This window comes from Solanum tuberosum, unplaced genomic scaffold, assembly GCF_000226075.1.
Source record: "Solanum tuberosum cultivar DM 1-3 516 R44 unplaced genomic scaffold, SolTub_3.0 scf00580, whole genome shotgun sequence".
Taxonomy (NCBI): Eukaryota; Viridiplantae; Streptophyta; class Magnoliopsida; order Solanales; family Solanaceae; genus Solanum; species Solanum tuberosum.
This window is the reverse complement of record NW_006239500.1, coordinates 73,207-90,301: the sequence shown is the minus strand read 5'-3', so window position 1 is coordinate 90,301 and position 17,095 is coordinate 73,207. Positions and strand designations below refer to the sequence as shown.

The window sequence follows — 17,095 nt, the reverse complement described above, 5'->3', positions numbered from 1 at the left end:
CTATGTTATGAGTATTTGAAATGACATGTAGAAAGAAAAGTTAAAATTGAAAGTGTTTAATAGAAATATTTTATCATATGTTTAAATACTCTATTAGAAAAAAACTATACTTCTTTGTCCCAATTTATGTGACATTTTTCAAATTTTGAGATTTAAACAAATTTATCTTTTACCGTAAAATTTTCATATATCCTTTAAATATTTTAGATGACAATTATGAAGATTTCATGCGTAAATTCCCGATTAAATTTAAAATGTTTGACTCTCGAAAAATGAAAAATGCCATATAAATTGGGATATGAGTAATTCAATTATCTAAATTAAATTTATTAATTTAAGAGGTTATCGATGTATTATGCCAAAATTGTTTGTACATTCTCTTTTGAGAACTACAACTCAGCTACTCCACAACACAATTTTCTCAGGGTAAGGTCTGCGTACACCACGACACGCCTTTTTTCAGACTCCATTTGTAAGATTACATTAGATATATTATTACGATTGGTGTAGATCATATAGGGCAATATCAAAGAAAGCAAAGCCATATAAGATCTAGTTCATAAGATGGAAAGAAAAAGAATTGGAATTGATCAAATTGTATGTTAAAAGAAGAAAAAAGGGGCAAATGAGAGATGGAAAAGTAAATGGAGGAAGTCACAATCAAGCTTTGCTACAATATAAACTTCTAAACATTACCTCTATTGCTCTTTTTTTTTTTTTGGCCTTTTAACTGCAGAAAACATGAACCAACTTGACTTCTAATATTGAGCTACGAGTATTCGAGTTATTTAAGACTATCGTAAAGACAAGTTGATCGAATCTTCACCTCTGTATCGACTTGTAAAGAACCACGGTCACGTATTTGGACAGGAACCGGTTAGTTGAACCGAGTGCTACCACGGAAGGGGTACTCCTGTCTTTCTGCATGTAGAGATGGTTAAGTACCACGTGCTGAGGTCTTGAAAGCGGAGGTGGAATTTCCATGTGAGATGGAGAAACGTTAAGCAACGTCATCTGTAGATGGGGTGGGACCACGGGTGGCTCCTTAGCGTAGTCCTCGGATACAAGGTGCAAGTTGTTGTAGCTGGAATCAGGGGACTGAGGAGGTTCGAAACCAGAAATGCTTTCAATGTCTTCTGGAACGTAATCCTGCACATTGCATCAGTCGGTAAGGACAGAACTTTGTCAAGTTATAGCACGTCAATGCAAAGGAAAAAACGTTGATATGACGAGTGCTATGCCCATCTGGAAAATCTAGCTTTCATCAGAGTGAGATTAGTCTAAAGGCAACTTAGCAAGTTGAGTAAGACTGAGATGATTCATTCAAGAAAGGTTTAGCTAACACTAATCGTAGAACAATCCGTGTCATCAACAAAGTCGAGTATCATGCTTGTACTTTTTCTTTTTGATAGGGTAAACCCCGCCCCTCAGAACCCACCTATCCAGGATTCACTGGTGGAACTCTCTCACTCTGCTCCCTTTGACTCGAATCCAACCAAAGGTTGGTTGAACCACGCCACAAAGGTGGGATAGTCTAGTGAAACAACTGTCCTGGAAGAGGGGTCTGGACTAAAGGGTGTCACAATATAAAAAAAAGTAGACACACATAGAAAATAACGGGAGTCAACCTATAGTATATATACATAAAACTAGAAGTTTGACTGAATTAAACAGTGTAATTTTCCGGCTGACACCCCTTAGCATGGCTCCTCCGCAATTGGGTCTAGAGTGCTGGTGTTTACAATATAAAAAAGAGTTGGAGTGGATCACACTTCTTTTGCTGCAAATTTAACCGTTACTCCACAAGTGTCATTAATTTTCATCGAAGTGCTTGAATGCCCTTTAATCTAACATGAATATCTACTCTAGAAACAAATCAAGTTATGGGACATAAAAGTGAAAAAGGGAATCACATAATTACAGAAACTAAAGGATTCGTAAACAGCCAAGACTTCTCTTTGCAAAGTGGGATGTTGGGGTTATGTTGTATAAGTAAAAGGTTTACAAGCCTGTAATGAAATAGCAGCAAATCAATATGTGAAAAATGTGTTAGACCTATAAAAATAAATGAACATACTAAATATACCCTATTTGCAGCCTAAACGATCCAAGATTTGGTGGATGAGAATGAAAAATAATAGAAAAGAATATGTTTGTGGCCATTTGCTTGCAGGCAAACCGTGTGATGAGCCATGATGTCAATACTGAACGGAGAAGAAACAGAGAAGAAAATATGGGTCTAAAGTGGAAAATTATCAGTAACACCTATACGCCTGTGAAAATAACTACTGAGGTTAGGCTGCTGCATAAGGCACTAACGAACAAATTTCGCCAAAGAAAAAGTTCATCTCTTCACTTTGAATCTAAAAGAAACAGGTATCAACACTTTACAGCTTTCCCCATTCAAACGACTTACCCCCATACAGACAAATGAGAAGGTATTCTAGTTTTACACAAAAAAACATAAAATATCACAATAAATAGTTTAAAAACTCTTACACATATTCTATGCAAAAGCACAAAATAATTAAAAAATAACAGAAATTAAGATAGACGTTATGGGAGAAAAATTGAAGATGTCAAAAAGTTTACACTGGATACAGTGACTCGACGAGAGAGAGATTATTGGAGAACACCCACAACGTTAGCCATACCATATGGCCATCAAAGACTAGAACTTCTCTTTAAAGGTAAATGAGTTGACATATCCTTTAAGCAACATAATGACTTGTAAAAAATGTAATGGATGCAATTCAAAAAAAATCTTGGTGAAATTCCCTATGATTCTTCTTTGAGAAAACAAAGGACATACTCAGGCATTAACTTAATAATCTCTCACCATATTTTCTATCACACAGACATGAACAAACTAGACACTTGAGTGACAGCTAAGGTTCAGTCTAAGATAAAGCAAAACTCAGCAGAGATTCAACCAACAGACACGTAAAATCTTTTTCCATATCATTTTTGAAAGTCAAATCCTTATACAGCTGAAGAACACAGGCATAAGTGCAATCCATGAGGAGCTTTTGATCTATGAAGAAGAGCCAAACAGAATTTCAAAAACCTCTAAATTCCAATTATCTAAAACTATATGTATAAGAATGAGCCATGAAGAAACAACTCATTCAGAAGTGTCTCAGTCTCATAATGTTTGAAGTCATCTTTCATATTTGAGATGTGAGTATAAAAGGCAGACACTACCTATTACATGTAGGCTAGTTCTCTGAAGTGTCGTAAATTACCGGATTAAGCACACAGATCTAACAAAAACTAGTATTCATGAAGAAGCATGAAGCTTCCGATCAGGCAATCACATAATAATAATTACTCCTCCCATGTTTTTATAGACAACATAGTTTAACTTGGTGAAGTTAATTTGACTAACGTATTATATCTAGTAATGTGCTTCAGACTTTCAGGAGCCTCGAAGAAACCGTACAACACAAAACTAGACTTAGAATTCAATGGATTACTGAAAATGTATTAATAACCATGACAACAGGATGAAAAAGAAAATTGAAAAAGAAGCAACAGGATGACAAATGTACCTTCATGTCTAAAAGGTTGTAAGTATTCCCTGCTTCATCCTGAACACATGGCAAGTCAGGCGAACACCTCCATTGTCCGTCAACTATAAACCTATATTGGTATACCCCTGAAGGAAGTACCTTCAAAATGGTGAAATCCTTCCCTGATTTTTGCAGAGGCATCCTGGAAAATGAGTTTGAAACTTTTAACGTTAAACTTGCAACCTTGATGCCTAAATAGAGATCATGGATGAGGAAATTGTCTTTTTGCTGTAGAACGTGGATGAGAAAAGTAAAACTTATAACCTTGACTTCCAATTATCCCATGATCCCTCCACAGCAACTTCTTTGCCATCAAGAGTCCAAGATATAAGTGTTGGAACTCCTTGCTCGTCACAAGGTTCTTCATAACCTGAGGTGGTTTGCGACCATGAAATGCTTGGGCCGTGCCCCTCATCAGGTCTCTGTAGAGGAACCACTGGCATCTGGGGCAAACATTTAAAAACTAAATGATGTCGATCATACAAATCATCTCTTTGCAGAGAAATCAACATGAGAAAAATTAAGTCCATGCTAGTTGCCAACAACATTAGCCGAACATCAAGAAGTGGAAAACGTAGTTTAGCAATTGCTTAAGGAAGCAATTCAGATAAACCATATATTACTGATGTATAAAAGGTTTGTTTTGAAGAAACCAATTGAGCTTATAACCTTAACATTTCAAAAACAATTCAGATTTCAGAACTAAACAGTTTTCACTTATCATAAAAAAAATACAGCAATTTAAAGTGATAACCTTTACTCAGAGCTAACCGTCAAAATTCGCAGTTTGAATATGAACCACAAAATAAATCTCAGTCTAAATCAACCTACACAATCAGCAACAACACTAACATCTCGACCAGAAACTACTTCGGTACGGTTATATAAGTCCTTCACACTCATTTCATATTGTTTCAACCCATATCACTCTAATACTCAAAAATATTTGAAAAATAAATAAAAGAAGGGAAAATAGAAATACTACCCCCCTTCAACCCTCATTTCCGAGAAAGAATGCAAAGGGTAACAACTGACCCCACGTCGAAACATCAAAGGTGAACGGGAAGTCTTCACATTTTAAAAGCAATTCAGATTTCAGAAGATAGTTTTCATCAAAAAAAAAAAATACCAGCAATTTAAAGTAATGACCTTCATTCAGATCTATAACCATCAATGCATAGTAGCAACATTCATGTGTGAAATGCTAAAAAGACAGTTTAAATCAACTTAAGAAAAAGATACAATTTTACGATCACACAGCCTTAACATTTCAAAAACAACTCAGATATCAGAATTCAGAACTAGAAGTTTTTGCCAAAAAGTACAGCAATTTTAAGAAATGACCTTTATTCAGATCCAACCATCTATAGCATAGTACACCATTCATGTATGTACCACAAAACAGATCCAGTCTACTTGATTCCACAAACTTCAAGCAATTAGATAGACAAAAGATTAAAACTTTGCACCTAAACAAGCACAACAACCACTATGCCGCAATCCCAAACAAGTTTCAACCAATTAAACAGAAAAAAGATTTGAACTTTACACCTACATAAGCAACAACAACTAATATGCATCAACTCCTAACTAGTTGAGGTCGGTTATATGAATCCCCAATATTCATTCACTTTATTTGAACCCAAGTCACTATAAGGCACAACCAGTTAGATAGACAAAATTAAAATTTTGCCCCTAAACAAAGCATAACAACAACAACATCGCAATCACAAACCAGTTTGAACCAATTGAGCAGAAAAAAGATCACTCTACACCTACATAATCAACAACATCTGATATGACTCAAATCCTAACTAGTTGAGGTCTGCTACATGAATCACTTCATCTGAAAACACGTCATTCCAAGCAATTAGATAGACAACTATTAAAATTTTACACCTAAACAACAATCCCAGACCAGTTTCAAACAATTAAACATTATAAAGATCACTTTACACCTACATAAGCATCAACAACTAATATGCCTCAAATCCTAACTAGTTGAGGTCAGTTACATGAATCCTCAATATTCATCCGCTTAATTTGAATCCACTTCATTCCAAGCCATTAGATAGACAAAGATTAAAACATTACACCAAAACAAGCACAACAACAACAACGCGATCCCACACTAGTTTCAACCAATTAACAGAAAAAGATTTGACCTTTACACCTACATAAGCAACAACACTAAATATGCCTCAAATCCCTAACTAGTTGAGGTCAGCTACATGAATCCTCAATATTCATTCGCTTCTTTTGAATTCACTTCATTCCAAGCAATTGGATAGACAGAGATTTTAAAAACAACAACTACGCCGCGATCCTAAACTAGTTTCAACCAATTAACTGAAAAAGATTTGAGCTTTACACCTACATAAGAAACAACACCAAATATGCCTCAAATCCTAACTAGTTGAGGTCAGCTACATGAATCCTCAATATTCATTCGCTTCATTTGAACCCACTTCATTCCAATCAATTAGATAGACAAAGATTAAAACATTACACCAAAAACGAGCACAACAACAATAACCACTACACGCGATCCCAAACTTGTTTCAACCAATTAAACATAAAAAGATTTGAACTTTACACCTACATAAGCAACAAACAACAAATATACCTCAAATCCAGCTACATGAAGCACTTCATATCAATACAACAAAAAAAATCAAGAACAATAAGACAAAACAAAAAAGAAATAAAACAACCCCTCCACCCCACATTTCCAATAAAGGCTAAAAAGGTTAACAAACTTACCTCAGGTCGAAACATCAAAGGTGAACGAGATGCCCTAGGACTGGACGGTGGAGATTGACCCATGAACTCTCCATCAACCTGATGAACGGCCATGATATCTTGGACCCCACCAGAATCAACCCCAGATGGGATATTGCCCTCATTTTCTTCTCTTCCATTAACATTCCCCATTTTCTTGAATCTTTAACACCACCCACAAAAAACCCACTTCAAATCTACAAAAAAGATTCTTTCTTTGTATAGTTTTTATTAATACATTTCACCCACCACCACTATATATGAATATTAAGGACAAGAAGTAACCAGATTAAAAAAAAAAAATTGGGATTTTAATTGGCTTTGTATTTGTGTTTTCTCTATGATTATATGGGATTAAAGATTAGATAATTGAGTTTTTGCAAGATGAGTGAAGTAAGGAACACACAGAATAGCCGGTAAAAGAAAGGCACAGGTGAAAGCAAATATGTGTCATGTGTGTACGAATTTGAAACTAATTTAATTGCTTGTGTTTATGCATACAATAATTCAAGTTTAACAACACGTAAAAACTTACTTGTACCAAAATTTATGCTAAATTATATTTATTAAAATTTTAATAAAGTACAATAGCGTATCATATCTATGTAAGGAGACTGTTTTTTGATAAATTATCGTAAAAATAGAGACAATAATAAACAAAAAAAGAACATATGAGGTATATGTTTTTTTATCTAACCATCATCAACTATTTACTAAAACATAATTCGAAGTTGAAAAGACTAAGTTTTTGAATAACAGTTATCAAAATACGCATGGTAACTTAATTTGCCCAAAATAATTTTTCCACATAGCAGATTACTCATTAATTTCGGGGCATGTTTTGATAATTAATTTTCAAAGAAACACAAGCACTTGATTCTTTTTAACCATTGTCTTTTAAAAAAGAAATCCAATTCATTTCTTTAACTATCAGTGTGGAGTGTCGTTTGACACCATTTTTAAATTAAGAAAGAGAGTGTATACCACGCACCATCAAATACTAATTGAGGTGTATTTTAATAAATTCGTTCAGTGTCTGATACTCGTATTGGAGCCCGAATAAATCGAGATTCACTCCTCCCAAGTTAAGGATAAAGCGTCTCCCAACAAAGGTGACTCGATACCTAGGGGAACTCAAAATCAAAACATCTAATTAAGAATAAAAGAATACTTACTACTCTACCACAACCTTCGTTGGTGACTTCAATTTTGATTTACCCTTGATGCATCATGTATTAGTGATTAAGTGTACATCATGTATAACTTAAGAGGGGAGTAAATTGCTAAGTAATAAGTGAATGTGTTTAATCCCTTTACCTAACATTTATCACTTAACCGTAATAAACTAATAATTATTACGTAATTTACTTCAAATCATCACTTTATCATATTAAATTAACATAATTTAGTATATAAAATGGATCCAACAAAACTTTTCCACCTTGGATCTTTGATGCTAAAAGGGTTGTTGCACATCCTTTTCAACATTTGAGCACTTGTGGATAAGTTAATGCAAAGTCGTTTTCCAATGAGAGCCACAATGACCAAATATCTGTCCACCATTTGCCACATAACGATTCCCTCCGTTCACTTTTACTTATTTACTTGGAACTTTACGTGCTCGTTAACAAACAATAATTAATATGAATAGTTATCACAATATTTATATTAATTGATATATGAATATAGGTCTTTAAAAATGATTCGGCGAATAAGTAATTGATGTTGAAGGTAAAATAAGAATTTTTTTTTATCTTTCTTGATATGTTCAAAGTGACAAATAAAAATGAACGGGGGAGTATTATTATGGCGAACATGTCTGGATTGTGGTGGGATGATACAAGATTCTTTCATCTTTAATCAGAAGTCTCGAGTTTGAGTCTTTGGTAATGAAAAAATTGTTGGAGCAACATCCCCAGAAATGGAACCCAAAATGTACGAGTGCAGATTTAATTAGCCCTAATATAAATATCAGTTACCAAATAAAAAAAACTGAAAACATGTTATGGTGGCCATCTTGAGGATTACAAAATCAAATTGGGCCCTTAGGCGTACTAAGTCTAATAAGCGTTTCTTGTTTGTGTCCATTCTATCAATCAATTTGTTGATGAGACAAAAGAGGTTTCCGAAAAAATGATAGTACAAGGTAACCACTTTTATTACTGCTATTAGTGGTTTTTCTTTGATTATATTTGATTTTACTTATTACTTGTTCATTTTATATATCTAGACTTATATATTAGCCCCAAAGCATTTCAACGTTTATTACGTCCATCCTCGTATTGGAATTGTATATCTAGACTTGAAGCATTTCATCGATTACTACACCCTTGCTTGTCTCTGAATGTCTATGTATACACCGTAAGTCTTTCCTCATTTGAACGTCATCTTTTTCATTTAAAAAGAAGATTTTAGCAATCCTCATTGAGGAAGGGATCCCATCGCACATCCCATTCATGAACAAAGGATTCGTAATCAAACAACTTGACATTCCTTAGAAGGCTCACTTTTAAGGTGACAATTGCCCTATGAAGACTCGCTTTCACTACGGCTCTGATAGGTTACTTAACCAAGTGGCCTATGAGCCGCAGGCTCATTCTTCAAATAGGTATGCTTGTCATGAGCCAAGAGTACATACAACAAATAATTGATAAGTAGAAGATAGTCACAAAGGTCAATCAAAGAAACTTGAATACACAAATAATTCTTGGTGTACACTTGAAGCATCATGTATCACATACAAAAATGTAAACCTGAAAGCCAATTTTCCCATCACAAAACACTTTTGATCTAATGTTTATTCCAAAAAAGAATTGCACCTTTATAAACTTCATTGAAGTCAACAGTGACTCGAACTTTCTATCCATATTTCTTCCTTTTTCAACTTTTGGGAGAGGGAAGAATCAATATTTTTCACATTAGGGGTCGTTGCTGACCAGTTGTTCTGACATTGCCGTTCATGTACAAGTAGGTTTTCTTTGCAGAAAAACTGGTTACTGTAGGAACTGGTGAGAAGCCCGTATACCTACCCTCCATCTTCGCCGAGCATATGTCAGAGATGTATCTGAGAAGATCATGTCCTTGGACAAATGGCTGAGCTGCATATTGTTCAAATGGCATCCACTGCAAGTAGAGGACAAACAAAAAGTATTAACGAAAAAACACGAGCTTGGGGCGTGCAGCTCTGAACAGCTTATTTGACGCATATGAACTTTGCTTATACACAAGTTTGCACATAAATTTCTTTTTGAAAAAAAAAATGTTTTATAATGATGGTATCCATGTCAATTTGCACACACTTCAACTATTTCATCCGTACCTACTATCTACCACCACTATAGGCACCAGGTAACTCTACCCACCAGGACTTAGGCAAATGAGAAGAAATCAAACTTGGAATCCCAACCCCCTATGATTTTCACCCACTTGATTGGCCATTTTTCCGCACCCTTAGGTGCAAGCTTGCTCATATTCTTTTTTAATAGGTAAAGTTTGCACATAAGTTTCTAAGAGTAAGTTATATTGATCCAAGTTAACTTCCTTCATTCACCTTCAATAAAGCTCATGTCAATTGTTTCTACTTGATTACTTTGTCCAACAGCAAAACCACATGATTTCAGCTAAAAAAAATCTACAGAAACTGCAAGATCTGCTTAGAGGGAAAAATGTTGTTTGTTCAGGTTCCTGGAACTTCTAATGGACTGAGAAGGGGAAAAGGGGAATTGCTGAAATGGTGAAGTCTAAGAGCATTATATATTGGCATAATACATAAATAGACACTCAAACTTGGCCTCAACTAGCAAGTCAACGTTCCAACTGCGAGTATGCACATCTAGACACCTCAACTCATCTCCATTTTGTCAATTGAACACTCCAATTTACAAAATGATCATCTAGACACCCATAAAATTTATGTGCGGCGTCAGCATCAGGTCTCCACGAGACACAATGGAGATGAATTGGAGTGTTTAGTTGACAATCAAATCCAAGTTGAGGTGTCTAGATGTGCCCTCTGAAAATTGGAATGTTAGCTTGCCAGTTGAGGTCAAATTTGAGTGTCCGTTTAAGTATTATGTCATATTTATTTAATAGCATTGACATAGAAAGTCCTAGTTCAGAATATTATTTTAAACAGCATGTACCTGGGCTGCCTCTATTTCTCTCTCTTGCATCTGGATATCATGGGAAAGAGGTTGCAGCATGCAGACGAAAAATAGATCTGATTTGTCAAAGAATGACTTGTGACTTTGCCTGCAATTCAATAAAGTCATTATTCATACACATGAAATGCAGTAAGGATGAACAGACCAAACATGTAAGGACAACATAAGGTTTCATATTGTTACGTAAAAAAGAAGAGATTGTAGCTTTTAATAATATGTGGGATGAGAACATGGAATCCTTGGAATCCTTATATGGTCTTGGGGAATCCTCCCTCATAAGCTAAGGTTTTTGGGGTTGAGTTAGGCCCAAGATCCATTTCTTATTTTTGGTAAAGGGCCGAAGATCTATTTCTTTACATGGTATCAGAGCACAACCCATCCCAATTTTCATATCCAGTGTTGGACCCACATATTAAATTGTCCACACACCAGTTGTCTAGCTCTGGGCGTGATTGGGGGGGGGGGGGAGTGATCTGAGTAGGCTTTATCGAGATAAGAAGCAAATTGTGAAAAGGCACGAAGAGTCTCACATGGAGGATCAAAGGAGTGAGTGGGCTCTTTATATGGTTTGGGGAAATCCTCACCTCATGAACTAGCTTTTGGGGTTGAGTTAAGCCTAAAAGATAGCTCAAGATCCATTTCTTTACATGGTGAGAGAGTCGGGCTCATCCTAATTCATTGTTTCCAATTCGCGCTCCAAATGTCTAGTCCTATTGGGGGAAATGCTGGAGTTCCACATCGTTTGTGGTAGAGATGGTAATGGGGCGGGGCGGGTTGAGCTTAACCCGCAAAAATTTTAACCCGCCCCACATAACAATTTTTTTCATTTTCACCCCACCCCACATAAACCCGCCTCGCATAAATTTTTGAATATTTTCCTTTTACATTTAAGTTTGATGCTAAAAATGAAATTCATAAATAAATTCATTTTCTTATTAAGTTGTATTGATTTAATAGATAATAACTTGAAATTTTATTTTTTAAAGGTCAATTGGGAAGCATGTAAGTAACCGTAATAGTTTTTATTGAACCATTTTCATTTACTATCTTGAGTATTTTAGTAACTTTAAAGAAATTATCTTAATAAATAATGTTCTATAACTCATATAACATGTAAAAAGTTAAAATTAAGTTTGAACCCTCATAAAACCGCCTAGACCCACAACTGCCCCGCCCCACATTAGTTTTTAAGAAACCCACTTCAACCCGCCCCATTGCCATCCCTATTTGTGGGATGAGAACCCAATGGTCTAGGGCAATCCTCCCCTCACAAGCTAGCTTTTGGGGTTGAGTTAGGCCCAAGATCCATTTCTTTACAAGTAACATCGTGATACTCTCAATGACTATGTTGTTGGCATTCAAATCAAAAGGGAACAAGCATAGACACCAGAACACCACTATATATGTACATATTATAAAAAATGCAGTACATTTAAGGCAGTGAAAGAGAACCTGAATGCCAGTAATTCTACAAACTTCGCATTAACCTGTATCAATGGATACCAAGTAAGTGCCTGTTATTACTATATATCCCGAATCAAACTAATATTTGGAATAACTAGTTTTTTCAACTGTAAAAAATATTAACAACTGAATTGTCTCTCACCCCTGTCTCTTCTTTCACTTCTCTGACAGCAGCATCAGATATATCTTCACCCTGTGGATGAAAAATTCAACATAATAGCAAATATTCTTGCAGCTCATTTGCTTTAGATTTCCGCTATTTTACTTAAGACTTTTTTATATGGCATAGAAGTTTTCATTTACACATACCTCATCAACAACTCCGGTAGGAAACTTCCACACACCGGTTCCACGGAATCGTCCACTCTTTTCTTGGACAACTAGCACCTAAGATTTTAAAGAAAATTATCACTACAAGTACTCCAATAACTAACATGCACTATGATACCTTAATTTAAGTTTCTTTTAGAAAAAACAACATGTGTTGTGATACATACATAGCCAGATAGATGTTTATAAGTATAGAAATGCACGTAAGCTGGAAACTATCTGAATGATGTACATGGAGAAAGCAAAACCCTTCTCCCGAAAAAAGAAAAAGAAGAAAGAAAGTAAGCAAGTATCCAACAGACAGGAGGTGGGGTAAGGTGGTCTGACATACTAAATGATATTTAAAGAAAATATTCAAGCAAGAGAGGGTTGAGGTATGAAAACGTAACGTGCTATATATAGAAAAATATATCATCATACACTCCACACTGAATTCACCTTCTTGACAAGGTCAATAAGTTCAATAAACCAATTGTACAAGGAAATTACGCCAGTAATGTTATATATACTTCTATTTCACTAGATAAGGTACCATTAGTTTCAGTAACAAGCCATGAGTATAGCCTTGACATATACAAGTTTTAACATATCTCAGGAATTCTCTCCTTACATAGTTATACACACTTTCTCGGTCGCTATCTACAATTTTTGCCTTCTTTGACTGTCTTCTTCAATCTTTGTATCTTCTGCTTTTGTCTTTGGCGCTATTGTCCCTTCTATTAGTACTTCAGTTATTTGGATGTAAGACGAAAATACAAGGAGTAACACCAAAATATACCTCATTCCTTTCATTCACGACGAAAGCACCAATGCCCACTCTATGTGTAGCATTTGCTGGAATAGTGTTAGCAGTTTCAGGCAGCCAACTCACAAGCATCAAGTATTTTGGTTCTGCGTGGTGGTAAATAAATCCTTCCTGCAAAACAATAGGATAATTGTATCAGAAATTGACATCAATTCAAGCCAATATAATTTAACCACCATAAAAAAGAAACAAACTTACCTTGACAGCAGGTTCAACAAGCATTACAAGTTCAATAGGCAATTTGATCCAAACACCTTTTTTACCCTGCAAATATGTCCACTTATTATCAAGGATGAAATATGAATCAAAATCTTGCTATAGAAATTTAGACGCCCAATTAATCATCGCAATACAATCGGCCTATTTTTCTTTTTGAAAAAAGGGGTAGGGGAAGGAGATAACAAGATGGGGAATCGAACTCTCACCAACAAGGTGAAAGTTGGGAAAGTTCAGGTAGACGTAGGATTCCTCTCAATCAGCCTTTTCAAAGACAGGTATCTCTATTCTCTAATAGATTCGAGTACCCCACCCCCCACCCCCAACCAACCACTAATTTTGAAGCCCTGAATTTGGCAGTGTGAAATGACACAACATCTTTCAAACACCAGTTCCTACTTGTACAGTTGTGAATGACCTGGTGTTCAGCAGATTGTATACTAAATGTTCCACAACATTTTTTCAAGGACGAAGTCACCGCATGCACAATAGACTAACATATAAGGTATAACATCAGCTCAGGTGATGTTGAATTAATAGCCTCATGACAACACACAAAGAGTCCTCTTCTTCTGCTTCTATTTTTACTCTAGACAAACATGAAGTATTGCTAGCATCTCGAGCACTCAAATGTACCCCAACCCCCCTCCCACAAAATAAATGGGTACATCTTAAACTTTTATGCAATTACATTTCAACCACAGTTAAACTGTATAACAATCCTAAATTTGTGATTTAAGATGTCCAGGAGCAAGAAACAAAAGGGTTAGATGTTAAGGAGCAAAACAAATGAAGATGTGCATGAAAGGAACATTTTTTTTCTTTTCTTTTTGCAGTCATAGAGAACAAACTGATTTAGATTTAGCAAAAGATGTGGCAACTCAAGAGCAGTCCCTCAGCCCCACCCACCCATTAAGGGAAAAAAAGAAAAATAACTCATCAACAGTTTTATATGATTCTTTCATAATTGTTGTGTCCGAACAACTTTCGCACACTCGACTATTCTATCGAGTACCTGGTATCTCGCATCAAGACATGTATCAAGAAATTCTGCTTACCAAAACTTAGACAGATAGAAATAAGTCTGTTGGATTTGAACGGTGGTCTCCAAGGATTTTCCCCACCCTTAGGTGCAGTACTGCTAGGTTAAGATAAAAGCACCTTTCGCCAACTTTATTGTTAACTTTGGGTGAGGAGACACCATTCAAAAACCTGCAACACTTACGACGAAGTCTGACACACAGAAAAAAGTTCTTTCTATTTTTACAATGGTGGTAACCCGGGCCACCTTCTACACAACTCAATTATTCCATTGGATACTTGCTATGTCCCACATAGTTTTAGATAACTCTATCCACTAAGACTTAGGGAATGATTAAGAAGAAGGAAAAAGAAAAGGAATCTTCCTTTCTCAACTTATTCGCCACCTTTATTTTGGATCCCAAAAAAAAGAAGAATATATCTTTGCTCAAATTCACTACCAAGGGGAATCTTACATGACTAACTTTATGATTAAATACTTCAGTGACATTTGAAAAGTAGAATCTGAATAGTGACCCAAAAACAAAATACTCTCTCCGTTTTAATTTGTTTATCTTACTTTCCTTTTTAAGTTCGTTTCAAAAAGAATATCTCTTTCTTTTTTTGGAAACTCTTTAATTTTAACTTTCCACATGAAATGTTTAAGTCCACAAGATTAAAAGGCATTTCGGTACATTTTACATATATTTAGCTTAAGATCACAATATTCAAAAGTCTTCTTTACTCTCTTAAACTCCGTGTCAAGTCAAAACCAAACAAATAAAGTGAATGAAGGGAGTATATTTGTACTACCTGTTGTCTCCAATGAGAAAGTGAAGCTCTAAGCAAAGAAGCAAAGACAGAAGGGTCCAATGGCTCATTAGTCATTTCAACCGTCACCCCACCATAGTCATCCTCTTTTGCAGCTAATATTCTATCCACTTGTACCATTTCTTTCTCCTTTGCCATTGCTGGAGTTGCAGAGCAACTCATTGATGACCTTGTATTTAGATTAATTCCACACCTAATCTTGGTCAATTTGCCTTCAAATATTCACAAAAAAAAATGGTTAGACTTGTTCACAAAGTTAAAATCACAAAAGGGTCAATCAAAGAAACTAAAATATAGCTAAATATTTGATGACGACAACAACATACCCAGTGTAATTCCACCCCTACCTCTAACCTCATGTATGTAAAAAAGTTGTTTCCAAAAGACGCTCGACTTAAGTGCAACAAATCAAAAAGAGTTGCGGAAAAAAAATAACAGTACAGAAACATGTCAATTAATAAGGAAATCAGTAAAGTACATAGCATTCACCAATAAGAACAGTAACAACAACCAAATAATGTGGTAAGTGAAACAATATAACAACAGATGATAACATATATCCAAAAGCAAGAAACTACATGTATACGACTAATACAATGCTAATAGACTCCCACCAAGCCTAATCAAGCTCAACTATCTACTAACCTTGACAATTTGCCTAAAATATTCACAAAAAAAATCGTTACACATGGAAAAAGCTGACCTAATCTTGGACAATTTGCCTAAAATAATGACAATAATTGATTAAACTTAAGCAAGATTGAAACTTTCACAAAATGGTATACTAAAAATAGAAAAATAGAGAAAGGGGTCACCTTGATTTTGGCAGAAACTGAGTTTCACTGGACGGCAAGACAAGAAGTGACGTTTTGAGCTAAAAAATGAAGTTCTTGGTGAAAGAAAAGGAGTGCGACATATAAATTTGATTATCATCTAAAGTTTATACAGATTACTATTGGGAAAAAAATATACATATAAATTATACTTTAGTAATTAAAAATGAATAATAATGGAAGAATGAGGATGGATCTCCAATTCAGTAAAAAATGCGTAAACGTGGAGACAGGGAGAGAGAAAGGCTGAGATTGGAAGAGGGAGTCAAGACATAATCTAATAAGAAATGGTGGAAATTGGAATGGTAGTTGTGTACCAAAACTCTTTAGTACCAAATAGTCTTTCGGATTAAATTATAGTACCACTTAATTTGTTGTTTGGTTGGTAAGTTTGGGATAACTTATTTCGGGATTAATAATTAGTATCGAAATAAGTTATCCCTCCCCTTGGGTGGTATAGTAATCTAATCCCGGAATAACTTATCTCGGGATAAAATAAGTAAATGACAAAAATGTCTCTTTCTATCTATTTGTTACATCATTTTTTACATTCATGAAGAGTATTTTCGTAAACAAATAAATTGTCCTTAAAATTTGTTATTTTGAATACAACAATCCAAATACTCAATAAAAAATAATCTCATCATAATTTATCTTATCATAACTAATCTCATCATAATTAATCCCATCATACCTTGAATTCAAACCAAACGACCCCTAAATGTCAAGTGAAAGTGAACCACATTTTTTCTTCTTCTGTTTGTTTCTACTAATTTATGTTACTCTAGATTATGATCTAAATTTTAGAGATATATCTTAACTAAACTAAAGTCTTATTATCTCCTTGAACTTGTTTGGCTTATGTGACACACTCTGTAACTCAACGTATTAAGTCGCGTGGGAGATGTTTGAATGCCACATAAGCCAAAAAAGTATACAAAATTACGAAAAAATGGGTTCGGAGGGTAATAGTACATTAGTTTAGTTAAAGTGTGTCTTTGGAAGTTCGGCCATAGTCTGGAGGTACTTGTGTCTTGTCCCAATTATCATTCATATTACTTTATGTTAGCTAAATATAAT

General features: G+C 35.0%; 2 protein-coding genes across 2 annotated transcripts; both read right to left on the bottom strand.

Moving 5' to 3' along the window:
- Positions 1-567: 567 nt before the first annotated feature.
- LOC102588777 (SNF1-related protein kinase regulatory subunit beta-2-like) lies at positions 568-6,823 on the bottom strand. The gene is made up of 4 exons (XM_006365779.2): positions 6,336-6,823; positions 3,837-4,015; positions 3,552-3,714; positions 568-1,149 (listed from the first exon to the last, which is right to left on the bottom strand). The coding sequence occupies exons 1-4, from the start codon at positions 6,504-6,506 to the stop codon at positions 823-825; spliced, it is 840 nt and encodes a 279-aa protein (XP_006365841.1). The 5' UTR covers positions 6,507-6,823; the 3' UTR covers positions 568-822.
- Positions 6,824-9,017: 2,194 nt separating this feature from the next.
- Positions 9,018-16,300, bottom strand: LOC102588450 (nudix hydrolase 2-like). The gene is made up of 9 exons (XM_006365778.2): positions 15,998-16,300; positions 15,165-15,394; positions 13,314-13,379; positions 13,089-13,226; positions 12,290-12,367; positions 12,123-12,173; positions 11,969-12,003; positions 10,496-10,604; positions 9,018-9,476 (listed from the first exon to the last, which is right to left on the bottom strand). The coding sequence occupies exons 1-9, from the start codon at positions 16,113-16,115 to the stop codon at positions 9,267-9,269; spliced, it is 1,035 nt and encodes a 344-aa protein (XP_006365840.1). The 5' UTR covers positions 16,116-16,300; the 3' UTR covers positions 9,018-9,266.
- Positions 16,301-17,095: the final 795 nt, after the last annotated feature.

Coding starts and splice junctions, on each gene's coding strand:
- LOC102588777 (XM_006365779.2), bottom strand. CDS start 6,506: ATGGGGAATGTTAATGGAAGAGAAGAAAATGAGGGCAATATCCCATCT. Junction 4,016..6,335: donor CTTTGATGTTTCGACCTGAG/GTAAGTTTGTTA, acceptor TGTTTGCCCCAG/ATGCCAGTGGTTCCTCTACA. Junction 3,715..3,836: donor TGGGATAATTGGAAGTCAAG/GTTATAAGTTTT, acceptor CTCATTTTCCAG/GATGCCTCTGCAAAAATCAG.
- LOC102588450 (XM_006365778.2), bottom strand. CDS start 16,115: ATGATAATCAAATTTATATGTCGCACTCCTTTTCTTTCACCAAGAACT. Junction 12,368..13,088: donor TCGTGAATGAAAGGAATGAG/GTATATTTTGGT, acceptor TTAAAATCTTAG/GTGCTAGTTGTCCAAGAAAA. Junction 9,477..10,495: donor GAGAAATAGAGGCAGCCCAG/GTACATGCTGTT, acceptor CTCTACTTGCAG/TGGATGCCATTTGAACAATA.